The 26,620-nt window shown below is 42.4% G+C and overlaps 1 protein-coding gene across 1 annotated transcript in view; it reads left to right on the top strand.

The window, feature by feature from the left end:
* NLGN4X (neuroligin 4 X-linked) overlaps positions 1-26,620 on the top strand; it is a 314,198-nt gene that overhangs the window by 184,533 nt on the left and 103,045 nt on the right. Inside the window, exon 5 of the mRNA XM_030306029.1 lies at positions 7,989-8,141. Within this exon, the coding sequence (XP_030161889.1) occupies positions 7,989-8,141 (153 nt within the window). The remainder of the gene's footprint in view (positions 1-7,988; positions 8,142-26,620) is intronic.

Raw genomic sequence — 26,620 nt, 5'->3', positions numbered from 1 at the left:
ATCTCATGGTTCATGAGTTCAAGCCCCATGTCGGGCTCGGTGCTGACAGCTTAGAGCCTGGAGCCTGCTTCAAATTCTATGTCTCCTTCTCTCTCTGCCCCTCCCCCACTTGTACTCTGTCTCTATCAAAAATAAACGTAAAAACTTTTAAAAAAAATAAAGAACACTTAACAATTCAGTAATAGGGGACACAGAACCCAATGTAAAGAAAAAATTTTAACATTTATTTATTTTTGGGAAACCGTGAGAGACAGAGACTCCTTGTAATTTCCACATGTTGGAAGTTCTCAATTTTGCATTTTCTTGCATGTACTCTTTCTAGTTATTTTAAATGTTACGCTTGGGGGGCTCCTGGATGGCTCAGTTGGTTAAGCGTCCGACTTCAGCTTGGGTCATGATCTAATGGTTTGTGAGTTCGAGCCCCGCATCGGGCTCTGTGCTGGCAGCTCAGAGCCTGGAGCCTGCTTCGGGTTCTGTGTCTCCTTCTCTCTCTGCCCCTTCCCCATTCACCCTCTCCCTCTCTCTCAAAAAATAAATAAATAAATAAACATTAAAACAGTTAAAAAAATTAAACATCAATTTCCCATATAAAATAGCAGTTCCACTCCTAGATATCTACCCAACAGAAAGAAACACCCATATCCTAACGTAAATATTGTGCCCACATGTTCCGAGCAGCGTTCTAATAGCCACAGCATAAATGACTTTGAAAACACGCTAAGTGAGAGTGTCCGCTTTAGACACAAAAGACTGGGCATTATACGAATTCCTTTACACAACACGCCCCGAGATGGCAAATGTAGAAAGACAGAAAGTAGGCTAATGAGACGGAGGCTAGGAACATGGCACCTATAATTAGAACAGAGTCTTTCTGGGTTGATGCAAATGTTCTAAGATTGGATTATGCTGATAGTTGCCACAACTCCGTTAAAAAAAAAATCATCGAATCTTATACTGTGATGAGTTGATTTTATGGGATGTAAATCATGCTTCAGTAAAGCTCTTAAAAATCACACTTTGGTTAACCAGAAAGTTTGGTAAAGAATCAAAGAGGCAGTAGATTACCCTGGATTGCTACTTAATCAGCCTTGGAACTATGTTATCAAAATTGTAAAAGCATTCTTAGTCTTTAGAACTTTCCTCTCTTTGTTGGGGAAGGTTCCCTAACCATTGCCTCTCATCCAGCCCAGGGTGTGTTTCAGGTCACTCACACTTTACTTACAAAATCTGCTTACAGAGAGGAATGCAAATTTTTTTCTTCCAGAAATGAGGGGAGGACTTGTAACACAGATTTGTGGATCACTCCCGTAGCATCCTTCTCCGAGAAGGGCATCCCTTATAAGCTTCTACATAGTTTTGTCATAAATTCAGTCCGTGAGTTCACTTTGAAATAGGTTCTATGCTGATAAACCCTGACAAACACAACCCAAAGACAGTCAAGCTAATCTGATTTTTAAAAAAAATTTTTTTTTCAACGTTTATTTATTTTTGGGACAGAGAGAGACAGAGCATGAACGGGGGAGGGGCAGAGAGAGAGGGAGACACAATCGGAAACAGGCTCCAGGCTCTGAGCCATCAGCCCAGAGCCCGACGCGGGGCTCGAACTCACGGACCGCGAGATCGTGACCTGGCTGAAGTCGGACGCTTAACCGACTGCGCCACCCAGGCGCCCCTAATCTGATTTTTTAAAGTTCTTTTAGGTATTTATTCATTTATTTTTAAAAAGTTTGTTTATTTTGAGAGAGATTTCATGCACATGCATGAGCAGAAGAGGGACAGAGAGAGAGAAGGAGACAGAGAATCCCAAGCTGGCCCTGAGCTGTCAACGCCGATCCTGATGTGGGGCTTGATCTGAGGAACCACAAGGTCATGACCTGAGCTGAAATCAAGAGTAGGACCCTTAACCGATTGAGCCAACCAGGTGCCCCTTTTTAGATATTTAAATGCAGTAGGATTGCGGGCAATAAATAGATGTTGATATCAAGGTAATGACTATAATAGATTGGGATATCAGCATCACGATACTTTCTAAGGGACCAGAAATGAAAGTTTTGTAAGGAGAGGTGGTTTCTATAAGACTTGACTCTAATTTTAGGTGGATGAGGGTGGAATTAGGCTGGAGTTTCTAGGGGTCCCAGGCACCTCTCTGCAGCTGTCTTCAACAACTTTATGTTGGTAGCTTGAAATTATCGACAGTGGGGATATTTAAGCCTCAAAAATCAACAAATCAGATTTCCCACCCACCTAGGTGTGCTCATTAAAAGGTGTTAAACCACATAAAATAGAAAATATGCAAGCCTTCTCTGACTACAAAAACACCACAGTTTCACATTTTGGCTTCACAACATGCTGAGTTCTTTTGAGTTACTTAGAACTTCTAGAAGGATGTGGTTCAGACCTTTTTGAAGCTAGTGGATCTGTAATATGCATGTTCTGATTGTGTCTATCTATGAAAAGAAGACAATTGAGCTAATTAACCAAACAATTCAAGCATTATTAAATGTTTTGTCATCTTGTATCTGGAAAATATAAAAAGGAAAATGGTGCACTGCATACCGAATATGGAAGAGAGTGTTTGTGGTGTAGTTGAGGGACCCCCCCCCCCCACCCCGCCGCCCGCCATATTTTGTCTACATGGACATTCTTATCTGGTTTAAATTTCAGGTCATCAAGGTAGGTGACTTTATTATATACTTATCTTAAATTCAATGAGTGATAACATTGAAGTAATATTTAATAAGTGTTTCAATCAGAGAGAACATGATTGATAATGTTTTAACTTAAGAAATCCTGATTGAAAATGCTGGTTTTGTTGTTGTGTTTGTTTTTATACTAAACAGGAGCAAATATTGAGTAGTTCTCTAGACACCGGTCAGAGGTGAATTTCATGATTCAAATTAATAAATCAACTGACATTTCTGATTTGTATTTGAAACGCTGTGTTTTAAGTTCATCTGCATGGAACTAATGTCAATTTTAAATATTTTATTGAAAGTCCTTCTGTGTTTATTGCATAAATGTGTTTCTTCTTCCATTATGGAATTTTATAACCTAGGTGTATCGGTGACATTTCATGAATTTATGTAGATTATAATATGTTAAAATTAGAGGGACATTGAATACTTCATGTGCATTTCTTCTGAGAATGTGGAAAATCTTTCTTAATAATTTAATTTTCTTTTTTTCAAACTCACATTAGCTCTTTTTTTTTTCCTTTTTTTTTTTTTTTTTTTGTAGTACTATCATTATAACCCCCCAAACTGCATTTTCACAGGATAGAGAATATTTTTCGCAAGTAACATTTTGAATTTGTTCTTCTTGACATCTTTATGTTTTTATGCATTTTGCATCGACCCCCTACCTCATTTTTTTTGAAATCCAAATGTAACAAATTTCAACTTTTTGTGTGACATTTTTTTTTTCTTTTACTGAGTAGTATCTCTCTTCTGGTTTTTTTGCAAACCTGTTGTTTTTGAATTCTCTTTTTTTTCCCTTTATTTTCCTTCTCATTATGACCCCAGGAGCCAACACAAAGAAAAACGCAGATGATATAACCAGTAATGATCGTCCTGAAGACGAAGGTATTTTTTGTTTTTTCAAAGCTCGACCCTGATGCATGATTTTATATCTCTCTCTCTATTTTTTTTTTTTATTTCAACCTCTTTTTCCTCCCCTTCTCTGAAACGAGTACACTTTTGTGTGCTTTTTTTATTTTCTTCTTGTTTGGAAACCACTGTGCTTTTTAATCTCAATGACCCTGTCGCTGAATGCAAACCACCCATAAGAAGTATAAACGTTTCTAAATATGAAGTGAGTTAATAAAAAAATGTTATTTACAAGGCATCGTATGTTTTCCTTTTTCCTTTTTTCCCCCCTTTTTTTGGCTTGGTCATAAGAAGAGAAAATGAAATTTTAGCACATGCATGTATACTTTCTTTTCTTCCTTCCAAAGTTATTCGTAAGTTAATATTGTATTTTGGAGATTTGGTTTTCTTAATTCCTTCTACGAGCTGCCAAACTGTGAGACACCCTCGTAGAACTTTTTGGGTGTCTGGCATTTCTGGTTTTGGTTGTTTCTTTTTCGTTTTGTTTTTTTTTTTTTTTCTTTCTTTCTTTCTTTTTTTTAAATATCCGGATTCACAGTTAAGTTTCAAAGAATCTTCTCTGGCTCACAGTGAAATACATGACAAAGTGTTTTAACAAGATCTCCTTTCTCTGCTGCCTGCCTTTTAGCAGCATTTAAAGGGGGGTGGGGTTGGGGGGTAGGAAGCAGGGATAGCAAAGATGTGAAAAATGAAAAGGTCAAAAACCTACATCTCTATCTTTTCCTTTCCAACACCAAGGCTGTTTTGAAAACTTTTTTGTTACACCCCCCCCAAAAAATGTTTGGTTGCCGTGGATGTTGTTTCTTGAAGGATCCCAAGTTGCTGGACACATCAGCCACTGGAACTAAACTGATGCTTCTTAAACTCTGGAAGAGAGTGGTCTCTAACAACCGGGACCACACTGTACCTGTGCCTTCAGCACAACAAATAGTGTCCAAGAGACAAGACAGAAAGTCCCAAGTAAGTTGCCAGGAAGACTCCATTTCTGCCCTCCAAGTAGGAAAGTGCACGGACCTCTGTGCATTTGCCTTACAGGGCAGAGGCCCTTGAGGAACATTTGGGTTCTGGGGGGAAACACAATTCGAGGCACAGAAGCGGATGATGACAGCAAGGAGTCCCTGGTGGTGCCGTTTAATCAACTTGGGTCCAAGAAGTGGGGCCAATGCTGGTTTCACACCTGCTCTTGTCTTAACATTGTTATTATTTAATTATTGTTGTAACTCCCGTGTGTTTCTAGGGCTGTCCCTACCTCTCTTCGCAAGATCTTTTCAGCAAGATCTTTTCCGATGGCCTTAGAATAGCTCATCCCGCACCTGACTCGCACGCCAGCCTCTCTGTTGTGGCGGGCCCCAAAACGCCTGCCATTTTATCTGAATCCAAAAACGTATTAATAAAAATTTAAAAAGATTGTATTAGATCATGTAAAAAGAAAAAAAAAGAAATGTATTAAAACAAAAAAATATATAAAAATTTAAAAAGATTCTATTAGATCGTGTAAAAATGAAAAGAAATGTATTAAAATTTTTTTAATTTAAAAAGATTCTATTAGATCATGTAAAAAAGAAAAAAAGAAATGTATTAAAACAAAAAAATTAAAAATTTAAAAAGATTCTATTAGATCGTGTAAAAAGAAAAAAAAAGAAATGTATTAAAACAAAAAAATTTAAAAATTTAAAAAGATTCTATTAGATCGTGTAAAAATAAAAAGAAATGTTTTAAAATTTTTTTTCATTTAAAAAGATTCTATTAGATCATGTGAAAAGGAAAAAAAGAAATGTATTAAAACAAAAAAAATTTTTTAATTTAAAAAGATTCTATTAGATCGTATAAAAAGAAAAAAATGTATTAAAACAAAAAACAATTTTAATTTAAAAAGATTCTATTAGGGGCGCCTGGGTGGCGCAGTCGGTTAAGCGTCCGACTTCAGCCAGGTCACGATCTCGCGGTCCGTGAGTTCGAGCCCCGCGTCAGGCTCTGGGCTGATGGCTCGGAGACTGGAGCCTGTTTCCGATTCTGTGTCTCCCTCTCTCTCTCTGCCCCTCCCCCGTTCATGCTCTGTCTCTCTCTGTTCCAAAAATAAATAAACGTTGAAAAAAAAAATTAAAAAAAAAAAAAAGATTCTATTAGATCATGTAAAATGAAAAAAAAAACAAATGTATTAAAACAAAATTTTTTTTTAATTTAAAAAGATTCTATCGGATCATGTAAAAAGAAAAAAAAGAGAAAATGTATTAAAACAAAACCCAAAACTTTTTTTTTTTTTTTTGGTTCTCTTACACCAGCCAGGGATATAATTTGCCTCTTACTCTGCATCTCTTATTAGAGCATTTCTGCTTCTTAGGATCTGTTTTCCCAATGCTCGAAATGCAACTTTATTCCCCTTAAAATGCCCCCTAGTCACTGAATACCAATACCCTGTGATATATATTTTTTTACTTTGAATTAACAGGGCATTCGTTGTTTATTACTCTTCAAGTTCACCAGAACCTTGTTCTATGCCTTTGGAAAGCTTAGAGATGTTAACCTAGCATTTTCTCTGAGAAAACCCCTTCAAGTAGCCTTCAAAGTCTCCACCACATCCTGTTCCACAGTGGACCGCCCAACAGCCTGCACCTGCTAAAAGAAATAAGGGGAAAACCAGCAAATCAGGAGCCAGACACAGGAGTACGTGGTTCAAAACCCAACACCTTTCCAAACACCCGTGTGTTTCAGAATTCCGTGTAGCGCTTGATGAACAAGGGATGAAGAAAGCATTTTTACTGTATATTTGAATTTTATTTGAGAAAATAAGATCGGTTCTTCTGCTATCTATTCAGGATCTGCAGGGACATGGGAGCGTGACACTTTTTTCTGTATTTGACTGTGACCAGTGGGTTTTTCAAGCCCCCTTCCTGAGGCACCCAATGAACTCATTTTGAGATTGTGATCAGAATTTATTTTATTAGCAACCCCCCTCATCCAAATGATAGTGATTCATTTCCTTAAAATTCCTTTCTTGAGATTTCAAAAGCGTCTTGCTGACGGAGGAGAAAAAACACTTGACTGAAAAAGTGACAATAAATGTACATTGGATACATTGGGGTTTCTTTTGATGACAGACAGATATATACATTATTTACACACACCTATGTGTATATATCTATGGATACATGTAGAGAGATATTCAGAAATAATTGTAAAAGGAATCAGTGTGATACAGTAAACGTAAACTTAAGGACTGATTTTAAAAGGTGATTTAATCAATACCTGTTCACAAAGCAGGCTCCACAAATGGACAGATGGTCTCTGAATTCCTGTCCTCACAGACCATTGTGAAACACTGTTTTTACATCGTTATGAAATAAAGCCACAAAGTCATTACCAAGGGTGCCCAGTGGTTGCAAATCTCAACTGGGGTTCCTATCCCTCTGAAAATAGATTGCATGTCAATCATTTCATGTTGAGGTTGGAGTCTTGTGTCATTTCTATTACATCTGTTTCCTTTTTTTTCTTTTAATTTTTGAATGTTTATTCTTAGAGAGAGACAGAGACAGAGACAGAGGAGACAGAGCGTGAGTGGAGGAGGGGCAGAAATAGAATGAGACACAGAATCCGAAGCAGGCTCCAGGCTCTGAGCTGTCAGCACAGAGCCCGATGCGGGGCTTGAACTCACAGACTGTGAGATCATGACCTGAGCCAAAGTCGGACACTCAGCCCACCGAGCCACCCAAGGCACCCCTTTCATTTTCGTTACTTAAATATGTTGAGATATTTATCGCAGTCAGCAAACTAGAACAAAGACCTTTGCTCGGACATGTTGTTTTGCCCTGTTTTTGGTTTTACACGTTTCTGTTCTGTTGATAATTTTTAACCGTTTACTTGGAGTTTGCTACATTCAGCCTCACTGGTTCTCATGTATTCTCATGTTTCAGTTAAAAATGCATCTGTAGGCTCATCTCTGAATAGAGAGGGAAAAACAAATGATCGTTTTGAAGCAGATTGCACACTTCCCAAGATGATGAAACTTATTACGCCGTGTGCTTCTTGAATAAATCACCTTTTAGGAGTTGAGCACTGTTTAGGAAGTAAGCATTTCATCAAAATCTTCTAGTTTCTAGTGTTTTAGGTAGGTACAGAAATGTACATAGGCATTCATATTACTTCAGATGTCCGTATGCTTCTCAAAAATACCATTTCTGTGACTAGAAAAAATGATAACATTGAGCAGTTTTCTTAGGCAGTCTTACCACGGTGTATGTAATTCCACATAGATGCATGGTTGATTCCAGTCCAAAGAAGGAAGAACATAATAATCCGTGCCCTTTGTCCGTTGCATAGTATCAGTTCATCAGTGTGATTTTTTTTTTTTTTATTCTATTTCCTTACTTGACTTTCTTTTTCCAGACATCCATGATCAGAACAGTAAGAAGCCGGTCATGGTCTATATCCACGGCGGGTCTTACATGGAGGGCACTGGGAATATGATAGACGGCAGTGTGCTGGCCAGCTACGGCAATGTCATTGTGATCACCATTAACTACCGGCTGGGAATTCTAGGTGAGTGATGGCATCGGGTAAATGTGCAAGGGGCGGTGACAAAGTGGTGCTTTTTACTGTGTGGGGAGTAGCTGATCTGCACTGTGTTACTCCGATCCTTGGAAGGTTCTATTTCCCTGGGCTTGCTGCAGGAGAGGTTTGGTCGTCTTTTTCCGGCATGCAGCTTTTCATCGTTGAATTGTATTTTGGGGAACCCCTATCCTTCCTCCAACAAAGGCAGACTCCAAGGTCCCAAATTAAAATGAAATTTTACTTAAGCGCATTTCTATCTTTGGGCCAAATGAATACTTTTTGGGCATCACAGCCCTGTAGAGGGAACTCATTTGCTGGTGGGTGATCCTTTGGGAAGCAGTGATGATGGAGGGCCGTAGATAGTAGATTTCTTTACTTGTCTTTAGCTTGGGGGCTGGAAAATCTTTCACCTAATTCCTTAACTGATCTTCTGTGAGCGTTGTGCCTCTGTGGCGGGGTTACAATGACTGTTGTATTTGCACACAATGGAGCTTGACTCTCACTTGAATTTTGCAACAGTTTCTGATTTACCGTAAAGGGTGAGGGCATGGGAATCCACCAGTAAGGGCTCTCCATGGTTTTGCTGTTTATTTCCTTTTTCCCCACTGGGGGCTTGGAAAAATAGATATTTGGGGTGGGCTCTATTTTGAGATTTATCTTCTTTTGTAGTTTTGTCTACCGTTGTACATTTCATGACTAATATTCCTAGGCGTACACGAAAACGTTTGTTTTTAAGACAACAATAGAACGCGTAAATGGAGCTCTGCTGAACAAAATCTGTGGCTGAAAATGTTCTCTCCAAATGGACAAATGTTACCAAGCATATTTTATTTTCACCTTGATGTTTTCATGTTATTTTGAGCATTTTTTTTCATTTACATGTGAAAACATTCACCTAGGAAAGACCCCTGGAGCTGGGGGGGTGGGGGGGTGGGGAGTGGTAGAAATGCATTTGTAGTTTACAAGTGCAAATCACCCACAGATGTTTGCAAAGTTGAGCCTTTTGGAGCATTGATAAAGTCCTCAAAATTCCCCGTTGGTTTTTGCACATGAAAGAAAATAAAAAGCATTAGCATCAAGAACCCTCTCGTTTTATGATTTTATTTCGTTTTCTGTTTTCATAGGTCCTCTGAGCCAGGTCCTTGTAGAATCATTGTAGTTAACATCACATCCCCATGAGTGCCTGCATTTCTGAACATTTTTTCAGCAGTTTCTGGGTAGTTGCTTCTGCCGCTAGTCCTTGAAACAGGAAATCGTGTTTCTTGGTCTCTTACAAAGGTCCATTCTGACATAGAGGTGGAGGGAGGATACAACGTGTCAGTGCAGTGCGTATGGTCTTTTCGAAGAGGGCATTGTAGCATCATCAGACCGAGCACGGAACCCTGGGCTCTGTTTTCTGAATGAAGCAGTGCCCATTGAAAAAGCTTTTGCTTCTGTGGAGTAACAGAATGTTCTCTTGGGTGCATGATGCGTTGATGTTCCTTAAAACGTTAGATTTGAAAGGAAATCGATTTTCTCCCCCTCTGAAGCCCAGCTGTGGGATGTAGCTCCATTTACATGGTGACCCCTTATCAGTTTGGCATGTTTGTGAAATTATGTGCAGATCTGGGAAATGCTGTGGGATTATGCACACACACACACACACACACTATATATACACATGTAAATGTGTATATGTATTTATATATGCATATACGTATGCACACATATATGTACACATTTATACATGTATACATACGGATCTTTTAAGCAAAAGACAAAAGTTTGCTTCTAAAATATTTCCCGTTGAAAGACGTTAAGTCCACGTTTTGCTCCTGAGAGTTAAAGAAATCGCGATGGCAAAACAGAGAGCTGTAGTGGGCGACAGAGAAATCAAAGAATCAATTTAGCATCTCTGTGCGGGTCTATTTACAGTGCACGAATGAGCTACTGTGGAGACGCTGCAAAGGCCACAGACCCCCTTTTATTTGCTGGGGTGAACCGTGCCAGCTTGGCGGATTATACAGAGTGCTAGAGATTCTGAAATGTGACTTAGTTTATCTGTCTTTACCACGGATCTTGCGTTTCTTCCCGACCCTCTTCAAAATTGTTAAGGGACACTTCCTTTTAGCTTGCAGGAAGCCGGCTATTTTCGGTGTTGAGAAATATTTTTAAACCATTGCCGTCCGGATATTTAAAAAGATGATCCGATAAAACGGCACAACCGTGCTTGGGGACGAACGTTCTAATTAGTGCTTTTGATACGGAGAGAGATGTTTTTCGCAAAACGTGGAAATACTGAGTTTCCTCTTCAAAGAAGCCATTAGTGCATAAGTGCTCTTTTTCTGTCTAAGAAATTGGAAAAATATTGTTTGATAGTATTGTTTTTATGGAGTAATAAATGCTGTTTTCCCACCCAAAGGAGGAGGGTTTGACAACAGGAATTACGGTATACACAGGAGGCTGTGCATGGAACGAACACAGATTTCAGCATGAGGCTTTAGGTGTGAAATCTCATAGCCCAGTAATGGCAACAAGGACACCGAATCACCTTATAATTTCCATTCTTACTAATACCTCTGGACAACATATGAATATCATTGTTGCTCTACACGTGTAATCGCTGCTGGCGAAACAATGTAATCACTAGTATCTATCAAATGCCGCCCTCCAACCTGAACCTTAATTAAAAAAAAATAATGATTAGAAGACACTTGTGTTGTGGAATATGGATGTTTTCTTTAGTCATGACTGTGTGGCACAGTCTTGCCAGCCATTGGCCATATAACTTGTTATCTAGTCCAGGATGCGTTGAGAGCTGTTAGTATGTTATTGATACACTGGAATGAAGCCTGGCGAACTGGTACGTATCATCAGAACTGGAAGGTCATTATTTATGTCTGCATGAAGTCTAGTCATTGGACTCGTCTTCCATTTATTTTCCAAAAAGATGCTCTTTTATAACCATATCTCCTCTTCTGCTCTGCACCTTGGTCATTAGGAAGGCATACATATCCAAGACTTGAGTTCCATCACATCTGCCTCTTATTTATTTATTTTTTCATGACAAGCGTCCAAAGACCTTAGACATAAAAGAGAAGCTCCTCGCGAGTGCCTTCTGATGGAAATACCCGGAATTTATTTATTTGTGGCTCTTAACCTCTCTATTCACTCATTCACTGTCTCCACTTTGCCTTTACATCTTGAATTAGTTCATTCCACCACCATTTAAACATTCATTTGAATTTACCTCCCATGGTATCACTCCCTTTTGGGGATCACTACCTGCAATTTGAAGCCTCATGCATGCTTTAAATTATTTTTGCTTTACAACAGTCTGACTTCTATGCTTTAGTACCCGCTCATCGAGAACCTGTGGCTGGCCAGCCATGGATGGCTGTCGTTGCTCACTTAATCCTCACCACGCCCACTGGATGGGTTTGCTTACTTTACTTACAAGAAAAGGACATGTAGAGGTGAAGGGTGAAGGGTTGACTCCCAGCGATACCCTTCGTGGGGATCAGTGCTGGGCTCCCAGCTCAGGGCTGAGAGAAGCCTCAACTCTGTACTTTTTCCACTCAGATCCCACCTCCAGGCTTTCCTGTCTGTATTAAGCATGAATCAGGTAAACTACAGAATGAGTTTGGAAACGATGTAGCTTCTATAATTACGCAAAAAAAGTCAGATGTGCTTGTTAGTTGATCTAGATACAAAATTATGATTACGATGCTTACGGTTAGGTGCCTCCAAGTGGGTCTTTTTTTTTTTTTTTTCCAACGCTTTTTATTTATTTTTGGGACAGAGAGAGACAGAGCATGAACGGGGGAGGGGCAGAGAGAGAGGGAGACACAGAATCGGAAGCAGGCTCCAGGCTCCGAGCCATCAGCCCAGAGCCCGACGCGGGGCTCGAACTCACGCGAGATCACGCGAGATCTCGCGAGATCATGACCTGAGCCGAAGTCGGGCGCTCAACCGGCTGAGCCACCCCGGCGCCCCTAAGACTTTGTTTTAATGTGTATTTGTTTTTGAGGGAAACAGAGAGCAAGCACGAGCAGGGGAGGGGCAGAGAGAGAGGGAGAGCGAGACACAGAATCCGAAACAGGCTCCAGGCTCCGAGCCATCAGCCCAGAGCCCGACGCGGGGCTCGAACTCACGGACCGCGAGATCGTGACCTGGCTGAAGTCGGACGCTTAACCGACTGCGCCACCCAGGCGTCCCCCAAGTGGGTCTTGATTGCTCGTTCGTTATCATGGTGCACGGTGAGGGTGGTATCCACCCCAGCAGCACCATCGATGGATCGCAGCAAAGCTCTTCGGTGCTGTAGATCTAATGGTTTATGGGCCAGTTGGGTGTGGGATTGATTGGTATTGCCCATTCGTTGCCTATCTGCTGTGTGCTGCCCATAATGGAGTCCATGCCACCAAGCCAGTTGGTGACTTCAACAGATTTCTCGCCTGACAGGTATTCTACGGCCTCAGGAGACATTGCCCATAGATTTACATAACTGACTTTTTCAAGGATTCAAAAAAGTATCAGAAACACCTGCTTGTTTCTCAGGTGTTGTAACTGGTGTAAAATTGTTTCTCAGGGAAGGTTGCGTAGGGGTTATCCTGAAGTTGTCTTTAAGGTGAGTAATTGCGTAAGTTCATTCACACGCAGTGACATCATGGCTTTGAATATAACACAGAAATGGTTTGAAGTAAAGGCAGTGTACTTGCAGAGCAAAAATTCACACGCTTTGGGGTGCCTGGTTGGCTCAGTTGCTGGCACTCAAGTGTGGCTCAGGTCAGGATCTCGCGGTTCGCGAGTTCGAGCCCCGCGTCGGGCTCTGTGCTGACAGCTCGGAGCCTGGAGCCTGCTTCCGATTCTGTGTTTCCCTCTCTCTCTGCCCCTCCCCTGCTCACACTCTGTCTCTCCCTCTCTCAAAATAATAAATAAACATTAAAATAAATCAATAAATAGAACTCACAGGATTTGAGCCATATGCCTGCTATGACGGTGTGTCCACCTTCATGGTTCTCGTCTCCTTTGTGGGGTCTCGATTTCCAGCTGAAATGAGGGGTAGGTGGGTGGCATTTGTAGGCAGCTCTTTGACATCAGCCAGGGGACTCTCGCCATCATCCATTTGATACATTGGTGTTCTATGTCTGATTCCACTCCATAAAAGGAGTCTGGGAATCACTGGGGCAAAGGATTGATACATTCCTGTAAAGAGCTATGGTCTGAATTACATATTGTGTGCATCGTGCACGAGCATTTTACATCCGTGATAATTTGGTGGGTCCCTATAATAGGCCTTGGACACCTCTGCTGAAAATGTCAAGCTGCTGTACCCAGAATACATCTCCTGTTTTGGGGAGTTTATTGGTTGCTGTTTGCTAATGGCACTGTTTTATTTTATTTTTTTTCTTAGACACTCTGTTGTCTTTGGTTTGTTTTTATCTCTTACTAAGGATTTTGGTTTGCTTTTTATTTTAATTTTTTAAAGTCTATTTATTTTGAGACAGGTGGTGGTGGAGCAGGGGAAGAGAGAGGATCCCAAGTAGGCTCTGTGCTGTCAGCACAGAGCGCACTGCCGGCCTCGATCTCACGAACTGTGAGATCATGACCTGAGCTGAAATCCAGAGTCGGATGCCTAACCGACTGAGCCACCCAGGCGTCCCTTAAGCATTTTGTTTTAAATTACAAATGGAACCCATCTTAAGATCAAGTCAAAAGTTCATACACGTATCTATAAAGGGAAACAATAATCTGGCCCACTTTGAGGATCTCCTCGTCTTGCTGCTGCCCTCCCAACTCGCGTCATATTCTCCCTCTTTACGGGTTTGCCCTGATTGGATTTCCCACTGGAAGTGTTGCCATTCTGTGTCTTAGAAACCATGCATTGCTAAGCCGCATTTTAAATGCCACATAGGGGCACCTGGGTGGCTCGGTCGGTTGGGCGTCTGACTTTGGCTCACGTCATGATCTCGTGGTTCATGGGTTTCAGCCCTGCTTCAGGCTCTGTGCCGGCAGCTTGGAGCCTGGAGCCTGCTTCGGATTCCGTGTCTCATTCTCTCTCTCTGCCCCCTCCCGCTCACACACTGTCTCTCTCTTTCTCTCAAAAATAAACATTTTTTAAAAATGCGGTGAAAAGTTCAGGGCATCGAGAGGAAAAGTGAAGTGTTGCCTTTAGAGAAATATACATAATCTTAGAGAAGTAAAGGAATATGGGAGAAAATGGCGAGAAATGGGATCTGGAGGTGAGAGGAATTATGTGGGACCACTCAAAACCAGGATATTGAAAGTCGGTGGTAGAAAGGAACAAGCTCTGGGTCTCCCTGCTGCACTGCTTGCCCATGTGACTCTCTAAGATGGGCTGGGATGTGGACGGATGTGTATACTGCAGATAACACAATCGTAGGATGCGTACATTGCTCAAAGGAGGGTTGGCCTTGCCTCTCCTCTGTGCCAAAATTTATGCAAAATAGAAAAATCAAGAAATGTCCTCCCTCCCCCGAAAAAAAATACATCACCTTCTGTTGTCTTCATCAGTAGGTTTCGATGCATCTAATAACCCGCTTGGAAACACCATAATTGGGTCTTTGTTATTGCTGGTGTGGAACCTGAGCTCTGGGAGTAGACAAGTTCATGGCCCTGTTCTGCCCTTGGTGACCACTGGCTTGGACTTTCCTCTTCTGCCTGCCTTTCAGGTGGCTGAAAATGCCCACTGCATTGATTTGATGCACTCAGCAAATAAGTTAGAGGCATCGTGTAAGAATAAAGTCCTGTGTTTGGGACTTCAGAGGGCCCTGGGGGCAGATCCGGAAGGCATTGCCGTGGGGTGGAGACTTTGTAACCAGGAGGATGAGTATGAACAAGGGAGACAGGTCCCTTCTGTTGCAAGCTGCTGGGTCCATGGAAGAATAAGAAGTCTGTGGCAAGTGTAGACACCCAAGGATATGAACGGATTTTTTGAGGGGTGAAGAAAATCATGGTTGAGAGAAATCAGAACCAAAGACTTTTCACTTTTAATCTCAAATGAGCCTAACTATGACCAGCCCGTGCCACTCTACGGAGAATATACTTGATCCTTTAAGAACGATTCAGGATTTCCTCAAGGAAGATGGAATTTTATATCCGTGTGCATCGCCATTCTTGGAAATCAAGGTGTTAGGACACACTTGATTGAAGAACCTATTAAGTAAATACAATAATTGCTGCTTAACTGATTGCAGAGGACTGTGTAAGCTTGAGTTAACAATTGCATGGGGTAACCCTTGAAAACTGTCCCTTCCTTGGAATGTTTGCATTCCGAACAGAGTCCTTTTCTGATTATTAATTCAAAAAGAAGACACATTCTTTCTTTTGCATGTTTTCTTAATTTTCCGTCTCACCCAGCGTATGAACATGAACGGTTGACTCTTTTCAGTTGTTTTAGGTAAAGTGGCTGCTGTCTTTATTGGGAAAAGGGACACAGGCATCCTTCTACTGACAAGGAAAACAGTGATGGGCATTTGGGTACGGGAGAAAGGTAGGAACTTTTCCAAGGAGAAGCGTTGAACCTGAGGGTCAGAATGCATTAGCTTAATTGGACATGGCTGGGAATTCAGATTCTGCTGATGATTGTGTCAGAGAAATGGGTTTTAAACAATCCCTAACAAGATAAATACCTCCATAGCTCTTCTGTATCTTGACTTCCTTCCCTTCGTATATTCAAGGAAGTTAGTCCTTCCAAGTCACATAATGGAAAAATCTCCCAAAGGCAACCTGAGGGGGACATTTAAAGACCCCTAAGGCGGAAACGCTCCATGACCAAAAGAATCTGGCCTGCAGATCAGTTTTTGTTCATTCTGCCCTTTGCCCGAACACCTCCTTTATAAGAAGTGTGGAAGGAATGTACGCATCTATACCTAGCCCACAGCAGGGATACCCCAGAGCACCCTATTCTTGAAGATACCTTCCTATTTTTTCCCAATCACATGTCAAGAAGTCACTGGCTTGGGGCGCCTGGGTGGCGCAGTCGGTTGAGCGTCCGACTTCAGCCAGGTCACGATCTCGCGGTCCGTGAGTTCGAGCCCCGCGTCGGGCTCTGGGCTGATGGCTCAGAGCCTGGAGCCTGTTTCCGATTCTGTGTCTCCCTCTCTCTCTGCCCCTCGCCCGTTCATGCTCTCTCTCTGTCCCAAAAATAAATAAACGTTGAAAAAAAAAAAAAAAAAAAAAAGAAGTCACTGGCTTTGTGAAAATGACCCTAGCGGATGCAAGGTGCAGATTCAAAGTCAATTTCTCGGGAAGAAAAATCTCACTCAGATACCGCGGCTGTCTTGTAGTTTTAACAATGTAAATGTATTTCTCAAATAAAATCACCTTGGAACAGGTTGCTTAGGTATGTTGAGCCTAATGCTTAGGACACTGTATCTTTTATTTAAAAACAAAAAAACACAATAGCTTTTTGAATGAAGTGTGCATTTCCCAGTATAAAAGAATCAGAAATATTCTAGAACACTGCATGGAACCATCCTTTGGCCATTAGATATGGATGAGCTAAAATCTTGATGCAGGTAAATCAGTCGCAAGGCTCTGGTGATTCTGTTAATAATATGACACTGGATGAACTATATTCATTGCATTGAGTACTACAGCTTTTATTATAGGTTCAGCTATTACGGAGGGAAGGCTGTGTCTTGTGAAATGTCCTGTGAAACAGTCATGAACAGGTGGGTAGCATAAATGCATTATAAAGAAGTGCATTTTAGGGTGCCTGGGGGCTCAGTGGGTCAAGTGTCATGATCTCATGGTTCGTGGATTTGAGCCCCATGGTCGGCTCTGTGCTGACAGCTCAAAGCTTGGAGCCTGCTTTGGATTCTGTGTCTCCCTCTCTCTCTGTTCCTCCCTCACTTGTACTCTGCCTCTGAAAAATGAATAAAAATGTTAAAAATTTTTCAAAAAAGAAATGCATTTTGAGGGCACCTGGGTGGCTCATGCGGTTAAGCGTCTGACTGTTGATTTCAGCTCAGGTCATGATCTCACGGGTTGTGAGTTCAAGCCCCATGTTGGGCTCTGCTGATAGTGTAGAGCCTGCTTAGAATTCTCTGTCTCTCCCTTTCCATCTGCCCCTCCCTTGCTCTCTGTCTCTGTCCCTCAAATATAAATAAATAAACTTAAAAAAAAAAAGACACACATTTTGGTATAGACAGAGGTATGACCTGGCCTCCTAGAAAAACATCATCAATTCTACCCAGTATAACTAAGAGTTGTACCAGAAGTGAGAGAACAGTTTTCGAAAGAGGAAATATTTCCAGTTTGGATTGAGAAACAATTTCTATCATTCAGAATGACCCTGCGTCTTTACTAAAATACCCTGGTAATAGTTTAGATGACTCTATTCCTCTTTTTTATTAATGATGTGCCCCATATACAGACACATACACACACACACACACACACACACACACACATATACACATACTGTATACAGGTATGTGTATATATGTGTATAATAATACGCCATATTTATATATAAATATTTTATTTAAAATTTTTTAACGTATGTTTATTTTTGAGAGAGAGAGCATGAGCGGGGGACAGGCAGAGAGAGAGGGAGACACAGGCTCCAGGCTCCGAGCTGTCAGCACAGAGCCTGACACGGGGCTCGAACCCACAAACCGTGAGATCATGACCTGAGCTGAAGTCGGATGCTTAACTGACTAAGCCACCCAGGCACCCCCTATATATAAATATTCTTTTACTCCACCCTCTGCTTTCTGAACACACAGAAGACACCCCCTGGAGTGCTGTTTTCCATTCGTTTCTGAACCTCTGAATATCCTTTCCCCTCATTGCTATCTATGTCCCTCCCAAGCATCTACCTATATGAAAGTCCTCTAGAAATATGACTCATGGTTTTCTCAAGAACTTCTTTATTAAAAACCACGCATAGATGTCACATCTGAAAGCATCCTGAGCAAATGCTATGTTGTCTCTGCTTTCTCCGCTTTTTCAATGCGCTAAACATATTTCATCAGAACAGAATGATAGTAACATAGGTATATTCATCCATAAAATATTACTGAATTTCACACTTAAAGATTTGTCCAGTTTATGTGTATTTTGTGTTAAACTCGATCATTTTTTTAAGACCTCATTTTTCCCCTTTACGCATAATGTGGTAAAATGTTCTATTTTAAGAGAAAAATGATTGTAAAGGCTTTTTTTTCTAAGAAAGGGGACAAAAATTAGGGCTCCTGGTGGTTCAGTCAGTTAAGTGTCCTACTTCTGCTCAGGTCATGATCTCACAGTTCGTGAGTTTGAGCCCCACATCGGGCTCAGTGTTGACAGCTCAGAGCCTGGAGGCTGCTTCAGATTCTGTGTCTCCCTCTCTCTCTGCCCCTCCCCTGCTCACACTCTGTCTCTCTCTATCTCTAACATAAATGAACATCAAAAAAATTTCAAATAGTGGTCCATTGTATTAATCTGATGCACTTGGTTTATTCAGTCATCTTTTGGTGAGCATTTTGGTTGTCTCCCCTTTTTGGATATTATGCATAAAGGTGCCTTAGATACTGATGTACAAGTACTGATGTACTGATGGACAAGTTTTTGTGGAATTCTACGTAAGCGTTTCTATTGTGTATATACCTAGTAGTATGATACCTGGTCCATATGATACTCGGTTTAACAATACGAGGAACTTCCACTTTCTTTCCAAAAGGGGCTGCATTGGTACCAGCATAAAAGATGTAGTCTCACCAACACTCATTCACATCTGTCTTTTTAGTAGAGCCATCCTAGTGGGTGCAAAGAGGTACCATATTTGATATGCATTTCCCTGAATGGTAATGATGTTGAACATCATCTCATGTGCTTATGGGCCATATATCTTCCTTGGAGAAATGTTGATTCTTTGCCCATTTTTATTGGGGGACTCGGCTTTTATTGAGTTATTAAAAGTTTTTTCTTTAAGTTTGTTTATTCATTTTTGAGAGAGACAGAGATAGCATGAGTGGCAAATGGGCAGAGAGAGAGAGAGAGAGAGAGAGAGAATCCCAAGCAGGCTCCACGCTGTCAGCACAGAGCCCAACGTGGGGCTCAAATTCACGAACCATGAGATCACAACCTGAGCCAAAATCAAGAGTATTGCAAATCCTGTATCTGATAAGAAATATGTATTCAGAATATGATACTAAAATAAAAAAACTTTTAGGGGAGTCTGGGTGGCTCAGTCGGTTGAGCGTCCGACTCTTGATTTTTGAATATTAAACCCAACCTGCATGCTGGAATAAATCCCACTTGGTCATAGTGTATAATCCTTTTTATATATCTCTGGATTCGGTTTCCTGGCATTTTTTTTTGAGGCCTTTTACATCCATATTCATAAGAAAGATGAATCTGTAGGTCTGTTTTCTGGTGATGCCTTCATCAGCTTTTGGTATCAGGATTCCATTCTCCTCGCTGAACGAGTGGGAAGTGTCCCCTGCAGTTCATTTCTGTAAAGAGAGTGTGAAGGATGGGTGTTAAATCCCCTTTAAACAATTGGTAGGATTCAGCAGGGAAGCCATCTGGGCCTGGGATGTTCTTTGAGGAAAATTTTTTCCTTACTGATTCACTTTGTCTACTTGTCTACATTTCCTCATCCGTCTTTGGAGCTCCTTTGCCGGTAGACATTCAGCGCCTACCTGGAAGGTGATGGTGCTTCACTTCCCAACTCTTATGCTGATATTTGCACTCAGTTTTCATTCCCATCCTCCTACCCATATCTACAGCATATTCCCCCTTGAAATTGCCACCAAGACTTTCAAAGGAAAAGACTCCACGTTAGTCATAAAACTCACCGCAAAGAGGGAACCCTGCACACTCTTTGTGTCTCTTGTACCATTTACGTGTCTGAAAACTTTGTCCTCACTTTCACGCATCCACCGCTCTGTATAATGACCTCCTGGCATGTCTCGAGCCCAGTGCCATCACCCCCCGTCCCCCCAGGGCAGAGCCTTCCGTACCTGTCAAGATTGTGTAACCATTGCGCCGACCTGATTCCTGGATGTAAGAATGGGCAAGGTGCACCCAGAATAGACTAGCATCTGAGGGTCTACAAATATGGGTTCCTTTCCACCACTTTTACCGTAATTGGGGATTTCATCCTGATACTGCAGGCTTGGAAATGTAAATCTGTGAGCAGTTGATGCATATATCGGGGGAAGACCAGCATTAACCAAACTGCAATGCAGATGCAGTCATTGACCGGGAGTCATAAAGCCCTTCATAACTATCCACAAAACATTGATAAGGAATCCTTCAGCTGTGAGTTGGCAAGCACAATTCACAAGGTGTTGTAGGCATCCCTAAATTTAAATTTTACAAAAATGAGAGGGGGAGAAAGAGACTTGTTTGTGTAAAGTGTAAGTGGTAAGACACTTTTCCACGCCCTTACAAAGATAGCTTTGCCACGGAAAATACGATAGTGGATTTCATTCAGGGGCACCTGGGTGGCTTAGTCAGTTCAGCGTCCAACTTCGGCTCAGGTCATGATCTCACGGTTCGTGGGTTCGAGCCCCGCGTCGGGCTCTGTGCTGACAGCTCAGAGCCTGGAGCCTGCTTGGGATTCCGTGTCTCCCTCTCTCTCTACCCCTTGCCTGCTCACAGTCTGTCTCTCTCTTTGTCTCAAAAAATGAATGAACATTCAAAAAAATCGTGGTTTTCATTCGTTCATTGTTTCTTTCATTCAGTAAATGTATACTAAAATCCTACTGTTGGGGCGCCTGGGTGGCGCAGTCGGTTAAGCGTCCGACATCAGCCAGGTCACGATCTCGCAGTCTGTGAGTTCGAGCCCCGCGTCGGGCTCTGGGCTGATGGCTCAGAGCCTGGAGCCTGTTTCCGATTCTGTGTCTCCCTCTCTCTCTGCCCCTCCCCCGTTCATGCTCTGTCTCTCTCTGTCCCAAAAATAAATAAAAAAACGTTGAAAAAAAAATAAAATCCTACTGTTTTCCACATGGTACTGGCAATAGGCTAGTGAAGAAAAAAGGCAAAAATTCCCGAGCACGTTCCCTTTTTATTCCAGTGAGGAGGCCATAAAGACCAGACACACACCATAAAATGCACAGTATCATACGATTTGGTGACTGCTATGGATAAATATTTAGCATGGAAGGCTGCTAGATTGGTTCTGTTTCATAATTCTTATACCTCTGCTCAAGTTCATCCTGTTTGGTTTCCGTTGATTCATAGAGCAGCCTTCTTTCCCTTAATCTCACCTCCTGCGGAAGCATGTAGCCTCTCACGTTGGACCGATGTTTCTTCTGTGCACTTAAAGGTATTGAGCAGCGACCCTGGCCTCCACATGGTAGCTGCCAGGCACCTCTTCCAAGTCCCAATTGTGACCACCAAAAATGCCTCCGGTCCCCGCTCAGTGTCCCCTGGTGGACAGAAGCACAGCAGAATTGGCTTTTTGCTCCCTGTCCCTCGACTCATTTGGAACGTGTTGTATACGGTTTTGTTCCCTCCTACGGACAGCGTTTACTTCCTGTAACCGGTTTCCAAGCTCCTTGAGGGCCGGGGTCATAGCGGATACTGCCTTTTGTCTTCTGAGCGTCTACCAGAGAATAAACGCCTTCTGGATGGTTAGCGGTTGCCGTGCGTTTAGCTCCAAATTGCAAATTGGAAGCTAATTAATAAAGGAGAGAATATATTGACTTGAACAACTTTTTTTTTTTTTTTTATTGCACTAGGAGTGAACTCCTGGTTGTCAAATTCTACGAATGCCTCATTTTGTGTAAACCATATGTATTTCCACTTGTTACGTTCACCAGCTGTTCCTTTTTCCCACATATTGAAAGGTTCCATTTTCCTGGATACATCTACTGATGCTGGTGTGACGAGTTCAGGATGTATCTTCCTAACGTGTGACTTAGCTTGAAGACACACAGTTTATGTTCATGGCATGCATTTGATCTTGAATGGAAACATAAGCTTAAAGAAACATTTGAAAATCTGCATATCCTTATATTTTTTATCAGGTTTTGAGAGTTGTAAAAACAAACCAAAACAATAGAGCTTCGTAATAGAGATGTTCTCTCTTTGGCTCTTTCCGTGGGTATTTTCTTAATTTAAAAAAGAATTTTTTTCTTAATGTTTATTTATTTTTGAGAGATAGAGACAGAGCGTGAGTGGGGGAGGGGCAGAGAGAGAGGGAGACACAGAATCTGAAACAGGCTCCAGGCTCCGAGCTGTCAGCACAGAGCCCGACGCGGGGCTCGGACTCATGAATCCTGAGATCATGACCTGAGCCAAAGTCGGGTGCTTAACTGACTGAGCCACCCAGTCACCTCTTTCCGTGGCTATTTTAAACAAAGCTGGTAAACAAGCAATAATTGTGATTTTTTTCCCAAAACTGGCTTAATTTTTTTTTTTTTTTTTTTTTGCAAATGGCTGGCAAGTTTCTTAAATGATCCTAAAATCTCAATGTATTAGTTTTCTAGGGTGGCCATAACAAATTACCAGAAACTTGGTGGCTTAAAACAATGGAAGTCTGTTCTCCCACAGTCTGAGATCTAGGCAGGCAGGACCACTGAGATCCAGGGCGGGCAGGACCACTGAAATCCAGGGGAGGCAGGACTCCTGAGATCCAGGTGAGGCAGAGCTGTTGAGATCCAGGCAGGACCCCTGAGATCCAGGCAGGGCAGGACCACTGAGTTCCAGGAAGAGCAGGACCACTGAGATGCAGGCAGGGCAGGACCATTGAGATCTAGGGGAGACAGGACCCCTGAGATCCAGGGGTGACAGGGCTGCTGACTTCCAGGCAGGGCTGCTGAGATCCAGGCAGGGCAGGGCCACTGAGATCCAGGAGGGGCAGGACCCCTGAGATCCAGAGGGGGCAGGACCACTGAGATCCAGGCAGGGCAGGACCATGCTCCCTCTGCAGGCTCTAGGGAAAGGTCCTTCCTGCCTCTTCCAGCTTCTGGGCTCCAAGTGTCCCTGGGCTTGTGGCTGCATCCCTCCCGTCTTGGCCTCCATCTTTACATGGCTTCGCCTGTGTGCATCTCTCCTCTTATAAGGAAACTGGTCATTGACCTTAGGGCTCACCTGAATTCAGGATGATTTCCTCTCAAGACACTTAATGGATAACATCTGCAAAGAACCATTTCTAAGGAAGGTGGCATTCTAAGGGTCCAAGGAGGCATGAATGTTTGGAAGACAGCATTTAACCTGTGTTCCTACCTTTCTCAACTGGGTCATGATCTCGATATTGTGGGTGGGCACAGGGGTATCCAGTGTTTGCATCGTTGTGTTGGGATGCCACCGTATGCAACCTTGTCTTTCACTCACCACCACCCTCATGGAACATGCTAGGACTTCCTGTGACTTCACCTCCTTCCTCCTTCCTCTTCTCTTTCCAATAATGTAGTCGTGCAGTATCCAGAAGTGTCTCCTCTGAACCTTTTTTTAAAATTTTTTTTTTCAACGTTTATTTATTTTTGGGACAGAGAGAGACAGAGCATGAACGGGGGAGGGGCAGAGAGGGAGGGAGACACAGAATCGGAAACAGGCTCCAGGCTCTGAGCCATCAGCCCAGAGCCCGATGCGGGGCTCGAACTCACGCGAGATCACGCAAGATCTCGCGAGATCATGACCTGAGCCGAAGTCGGACGCTCAACCGACTGCGCCACCCAGGCGCCCCTTCTCTGAACCTTTAAAGCGTCCCCACTAGTATTAAAAGCAGCAGAAGCATTTTTCCCGGGACACAGCTTATGCCTTCGCGCCAGCCACGTGTAGGGCTGCGTCTGATATCTTCAATTACAAAAAGCTGTAAACATAAAGCGAAACTATCACTTTGCTCTGTTCTTTGCGCCTTTTCCGTATTATGAAATCCAATTACGGATGCTCCTGAATGCCTTATCTGGGGATTGCAAGTTGGCCACAGGCAACATCAAAACGCAGGTCCTGAAGATTAACGTACAAGATTAATACAGGGTTTTAAAAAGGAACTGATTCAAATCCATCTGAAGGGTTTTTTTTTTTTTTTTAATTTTTTTTAATGTTTGTTTATTTTTGAGAAAGACAGATATGAGCGGGGGAGGGGCAGAGAGAGAAGGAGACACAGAATCTGAAGCAGGTTCCAGGCTGTAAGCTGTCAGCACAGAGCCTGACGCGGGGCTCGAACCCACGGACCGTGAGATCATGATCTGAGCTAAAGTCGGATGCTTAACTGACTAAGTCACCCAGGAGCCCCTCAAATCCATCTGAAGTTTTAACGTGACTCATGGACTTTTAATGAAAGCAGTGGCCTCATAATGCCTCATCATTTCTTTCCAAATTCAATCACATTACAGATTGCCCTTAAGAGCAGCTTTACTTTGCCTGAGTCCGGCTTTGGAGAGGTGGTGTTCTTTATTTTTTCTTTTCACTCTTGTCCCACGGTACTACGAAGAGGTTATTTCACGCCCTTCTCTGGTTTTAAATGGAGGTGAGTGATTATGATGTTCCTTGCACACAAATCTTAGGCAGGTCTTGTAGCAGACACGGGCACCCTGTGCCTGATTCGTGGGTGCACATGTGCTGGGTGGGTATAGGGTGGCATGGAGATCAGAGACACCTAAACCCGTGAGGTCTGAGCCCATAGCACACACAGGGGTGATTGTTCTTCCTGGACACATGATATCTCGTTGGTGCTTCACCAGCAGAGCATTTGGCCAGTGAAAATAGTCCATTATAGGGAAATTCTTAATTCCTTTTTTTATGAAAAAACCTTTGTTTTAATGTTTATTTATTTTTGAGAGAGAGACAGTGCGAGCCAGGGAGGGGCAGAGAGAGAGGGAGACACACAGTCCGAAGCAGGCTCCAGGCTCTGAGCTGTCAGCACAGAGCCCGACGCGGAGCTCGAACTTGTGAACTATGAGATCATGACCTGAGCCAAAGTCAGACGCTTAACCGACTGAGCCACACAGGCGCCCCTATTATAGGGAAATTCTTAGGATTTATTTTTTATTTGCTAGAGAATAAAAGCAGAGAATCCTACTTTAGATTGCTCATAGTTTCTGATACTCCTAGCCCCGTTTACTAAGCTGCTTTTTCTTCCTTTATTCATTTACACGAAGAGCCTCTTTACTCTGAGAGATTTTCCCCCCAGTTTTATAAAGATATAATGGACTTTTAACACTGTCGTAGGTTTAGGTGTATGGCATGATTGATGTATGTTGTGAAATGCCCACCACATCAGTTAACATCTATCACCTCATATGGTGACAATTTCTTTTTTCTTGTGATGAGAATTTTTTAAGATTCACATGTGGGGAACGTTAGTCTCCCTGCCAGTATAGACTTGGAGACTATGACCCACTTTAAAATAGGAACGAACGGGACAAATACGATTTATAATTAGTGATTAGAATTCAGTATTTCTCTTATCTGCAGTGGGATTTCTGTTTAACTGTTAAAGATACCTCTGGTGCGTGAAGCCCCCATAGTCCCTGCCTTTTATAGTTTATCCTGGCACCAGCCTTTGAAATACAAATGTGAGAACCTTCCTATCCTTCCTGGAGAAACGGAGATGAGAGCAACTCAAACCGAGACGCAAAACCAGATCTGTGATGTTCATAAGATGCTTAATTTCATGTTACGTGCATTTCACCGCAGTCTGAGCAAAAGTCCGAAGCTGGTCACGTCCACCCCGAGCTCCCCGCCTTAAACTTGCACGAAAGGTTGAGAGCATTTCTTCCAAGAAACCTATCAACAAGCCTAGCAACGAACAAGCAAAACATGTCAAGATACACCACAACGTCCTGAAATGCAAAAACAGAAGCAACCTGGCCCCAAAGACCTCCTCTTTTTTCTTCCTTTCTGCTACGTTCAGAGGCATTGTGTCCCGGGATCGAATCAATCAGGGCCGCTAATTGAATTCCTGTGCTTTTGACAAGGTAAAGAGTGAAGTTAAAGAAATTCCTTTAAAACCGCAAACCTGTAGACATGACGGTCGAATTTAACAGTGTTCATCTCCTGCTACTGTGATTTCTTGAGAATCACCAAAAAACAACTCATCACTTTTCATAGCACGTATCAGGGGCTTCTTAAGACACTTGCTGAAGTGACGATTTTAAGTGGTGATTCGTGTCAGTCCAATGTTAACTTTCCTTTCTTTGGGTTGTAATACTGTTTGGGACGCTTGGGGAGTGGGGGTTTTCGGTAGAGGCATAGTGGTTGGACAATTACATTTAGTGCTTAGACTTTCTCTTGTTTTCCGTTACTTCTCAAACGGTTTGAAATCTGCCTCCAAGTTGTTTTTCCCTGCACTACAGTGAGACAAAACAGTGGCCCTCTTCTCAGCCTGTAGAGTTCTCTTATTTTCCTATCATTATTCGCCTGTCGCCTTGAGAACCATGCAGGGACCCTGCCCCACCCACCTTTGCTGGATGCTGAGGGCCCCCGAGAGCTGTGTGCTGACGGCTTCCCACCAAACTGTAAATGTATGTTGTTTAGGAGGACAAAGAACACCCGTGACACATGTATTGCCATCTCAAAAG

The sequence above is a fragment of the Lynx canadensis genome, chromosome X, assembly GCF_007474595.2.
Source record: "Lynx canadensis isolate LIC74 chromosome X, mLynCan4.pri.v2, whole genome shotgun sequence".
NCBI lineage: Eukaryota > Metazoa > Chordata > Mammalia > Carnivora > Felidae > Lynx > Lynx canadensis.
The sequence above is the reverse complement of the archived record's forward strand: the minus strand, read 5'-3'. Positions and strand labels throughout refer to the sequence as shown.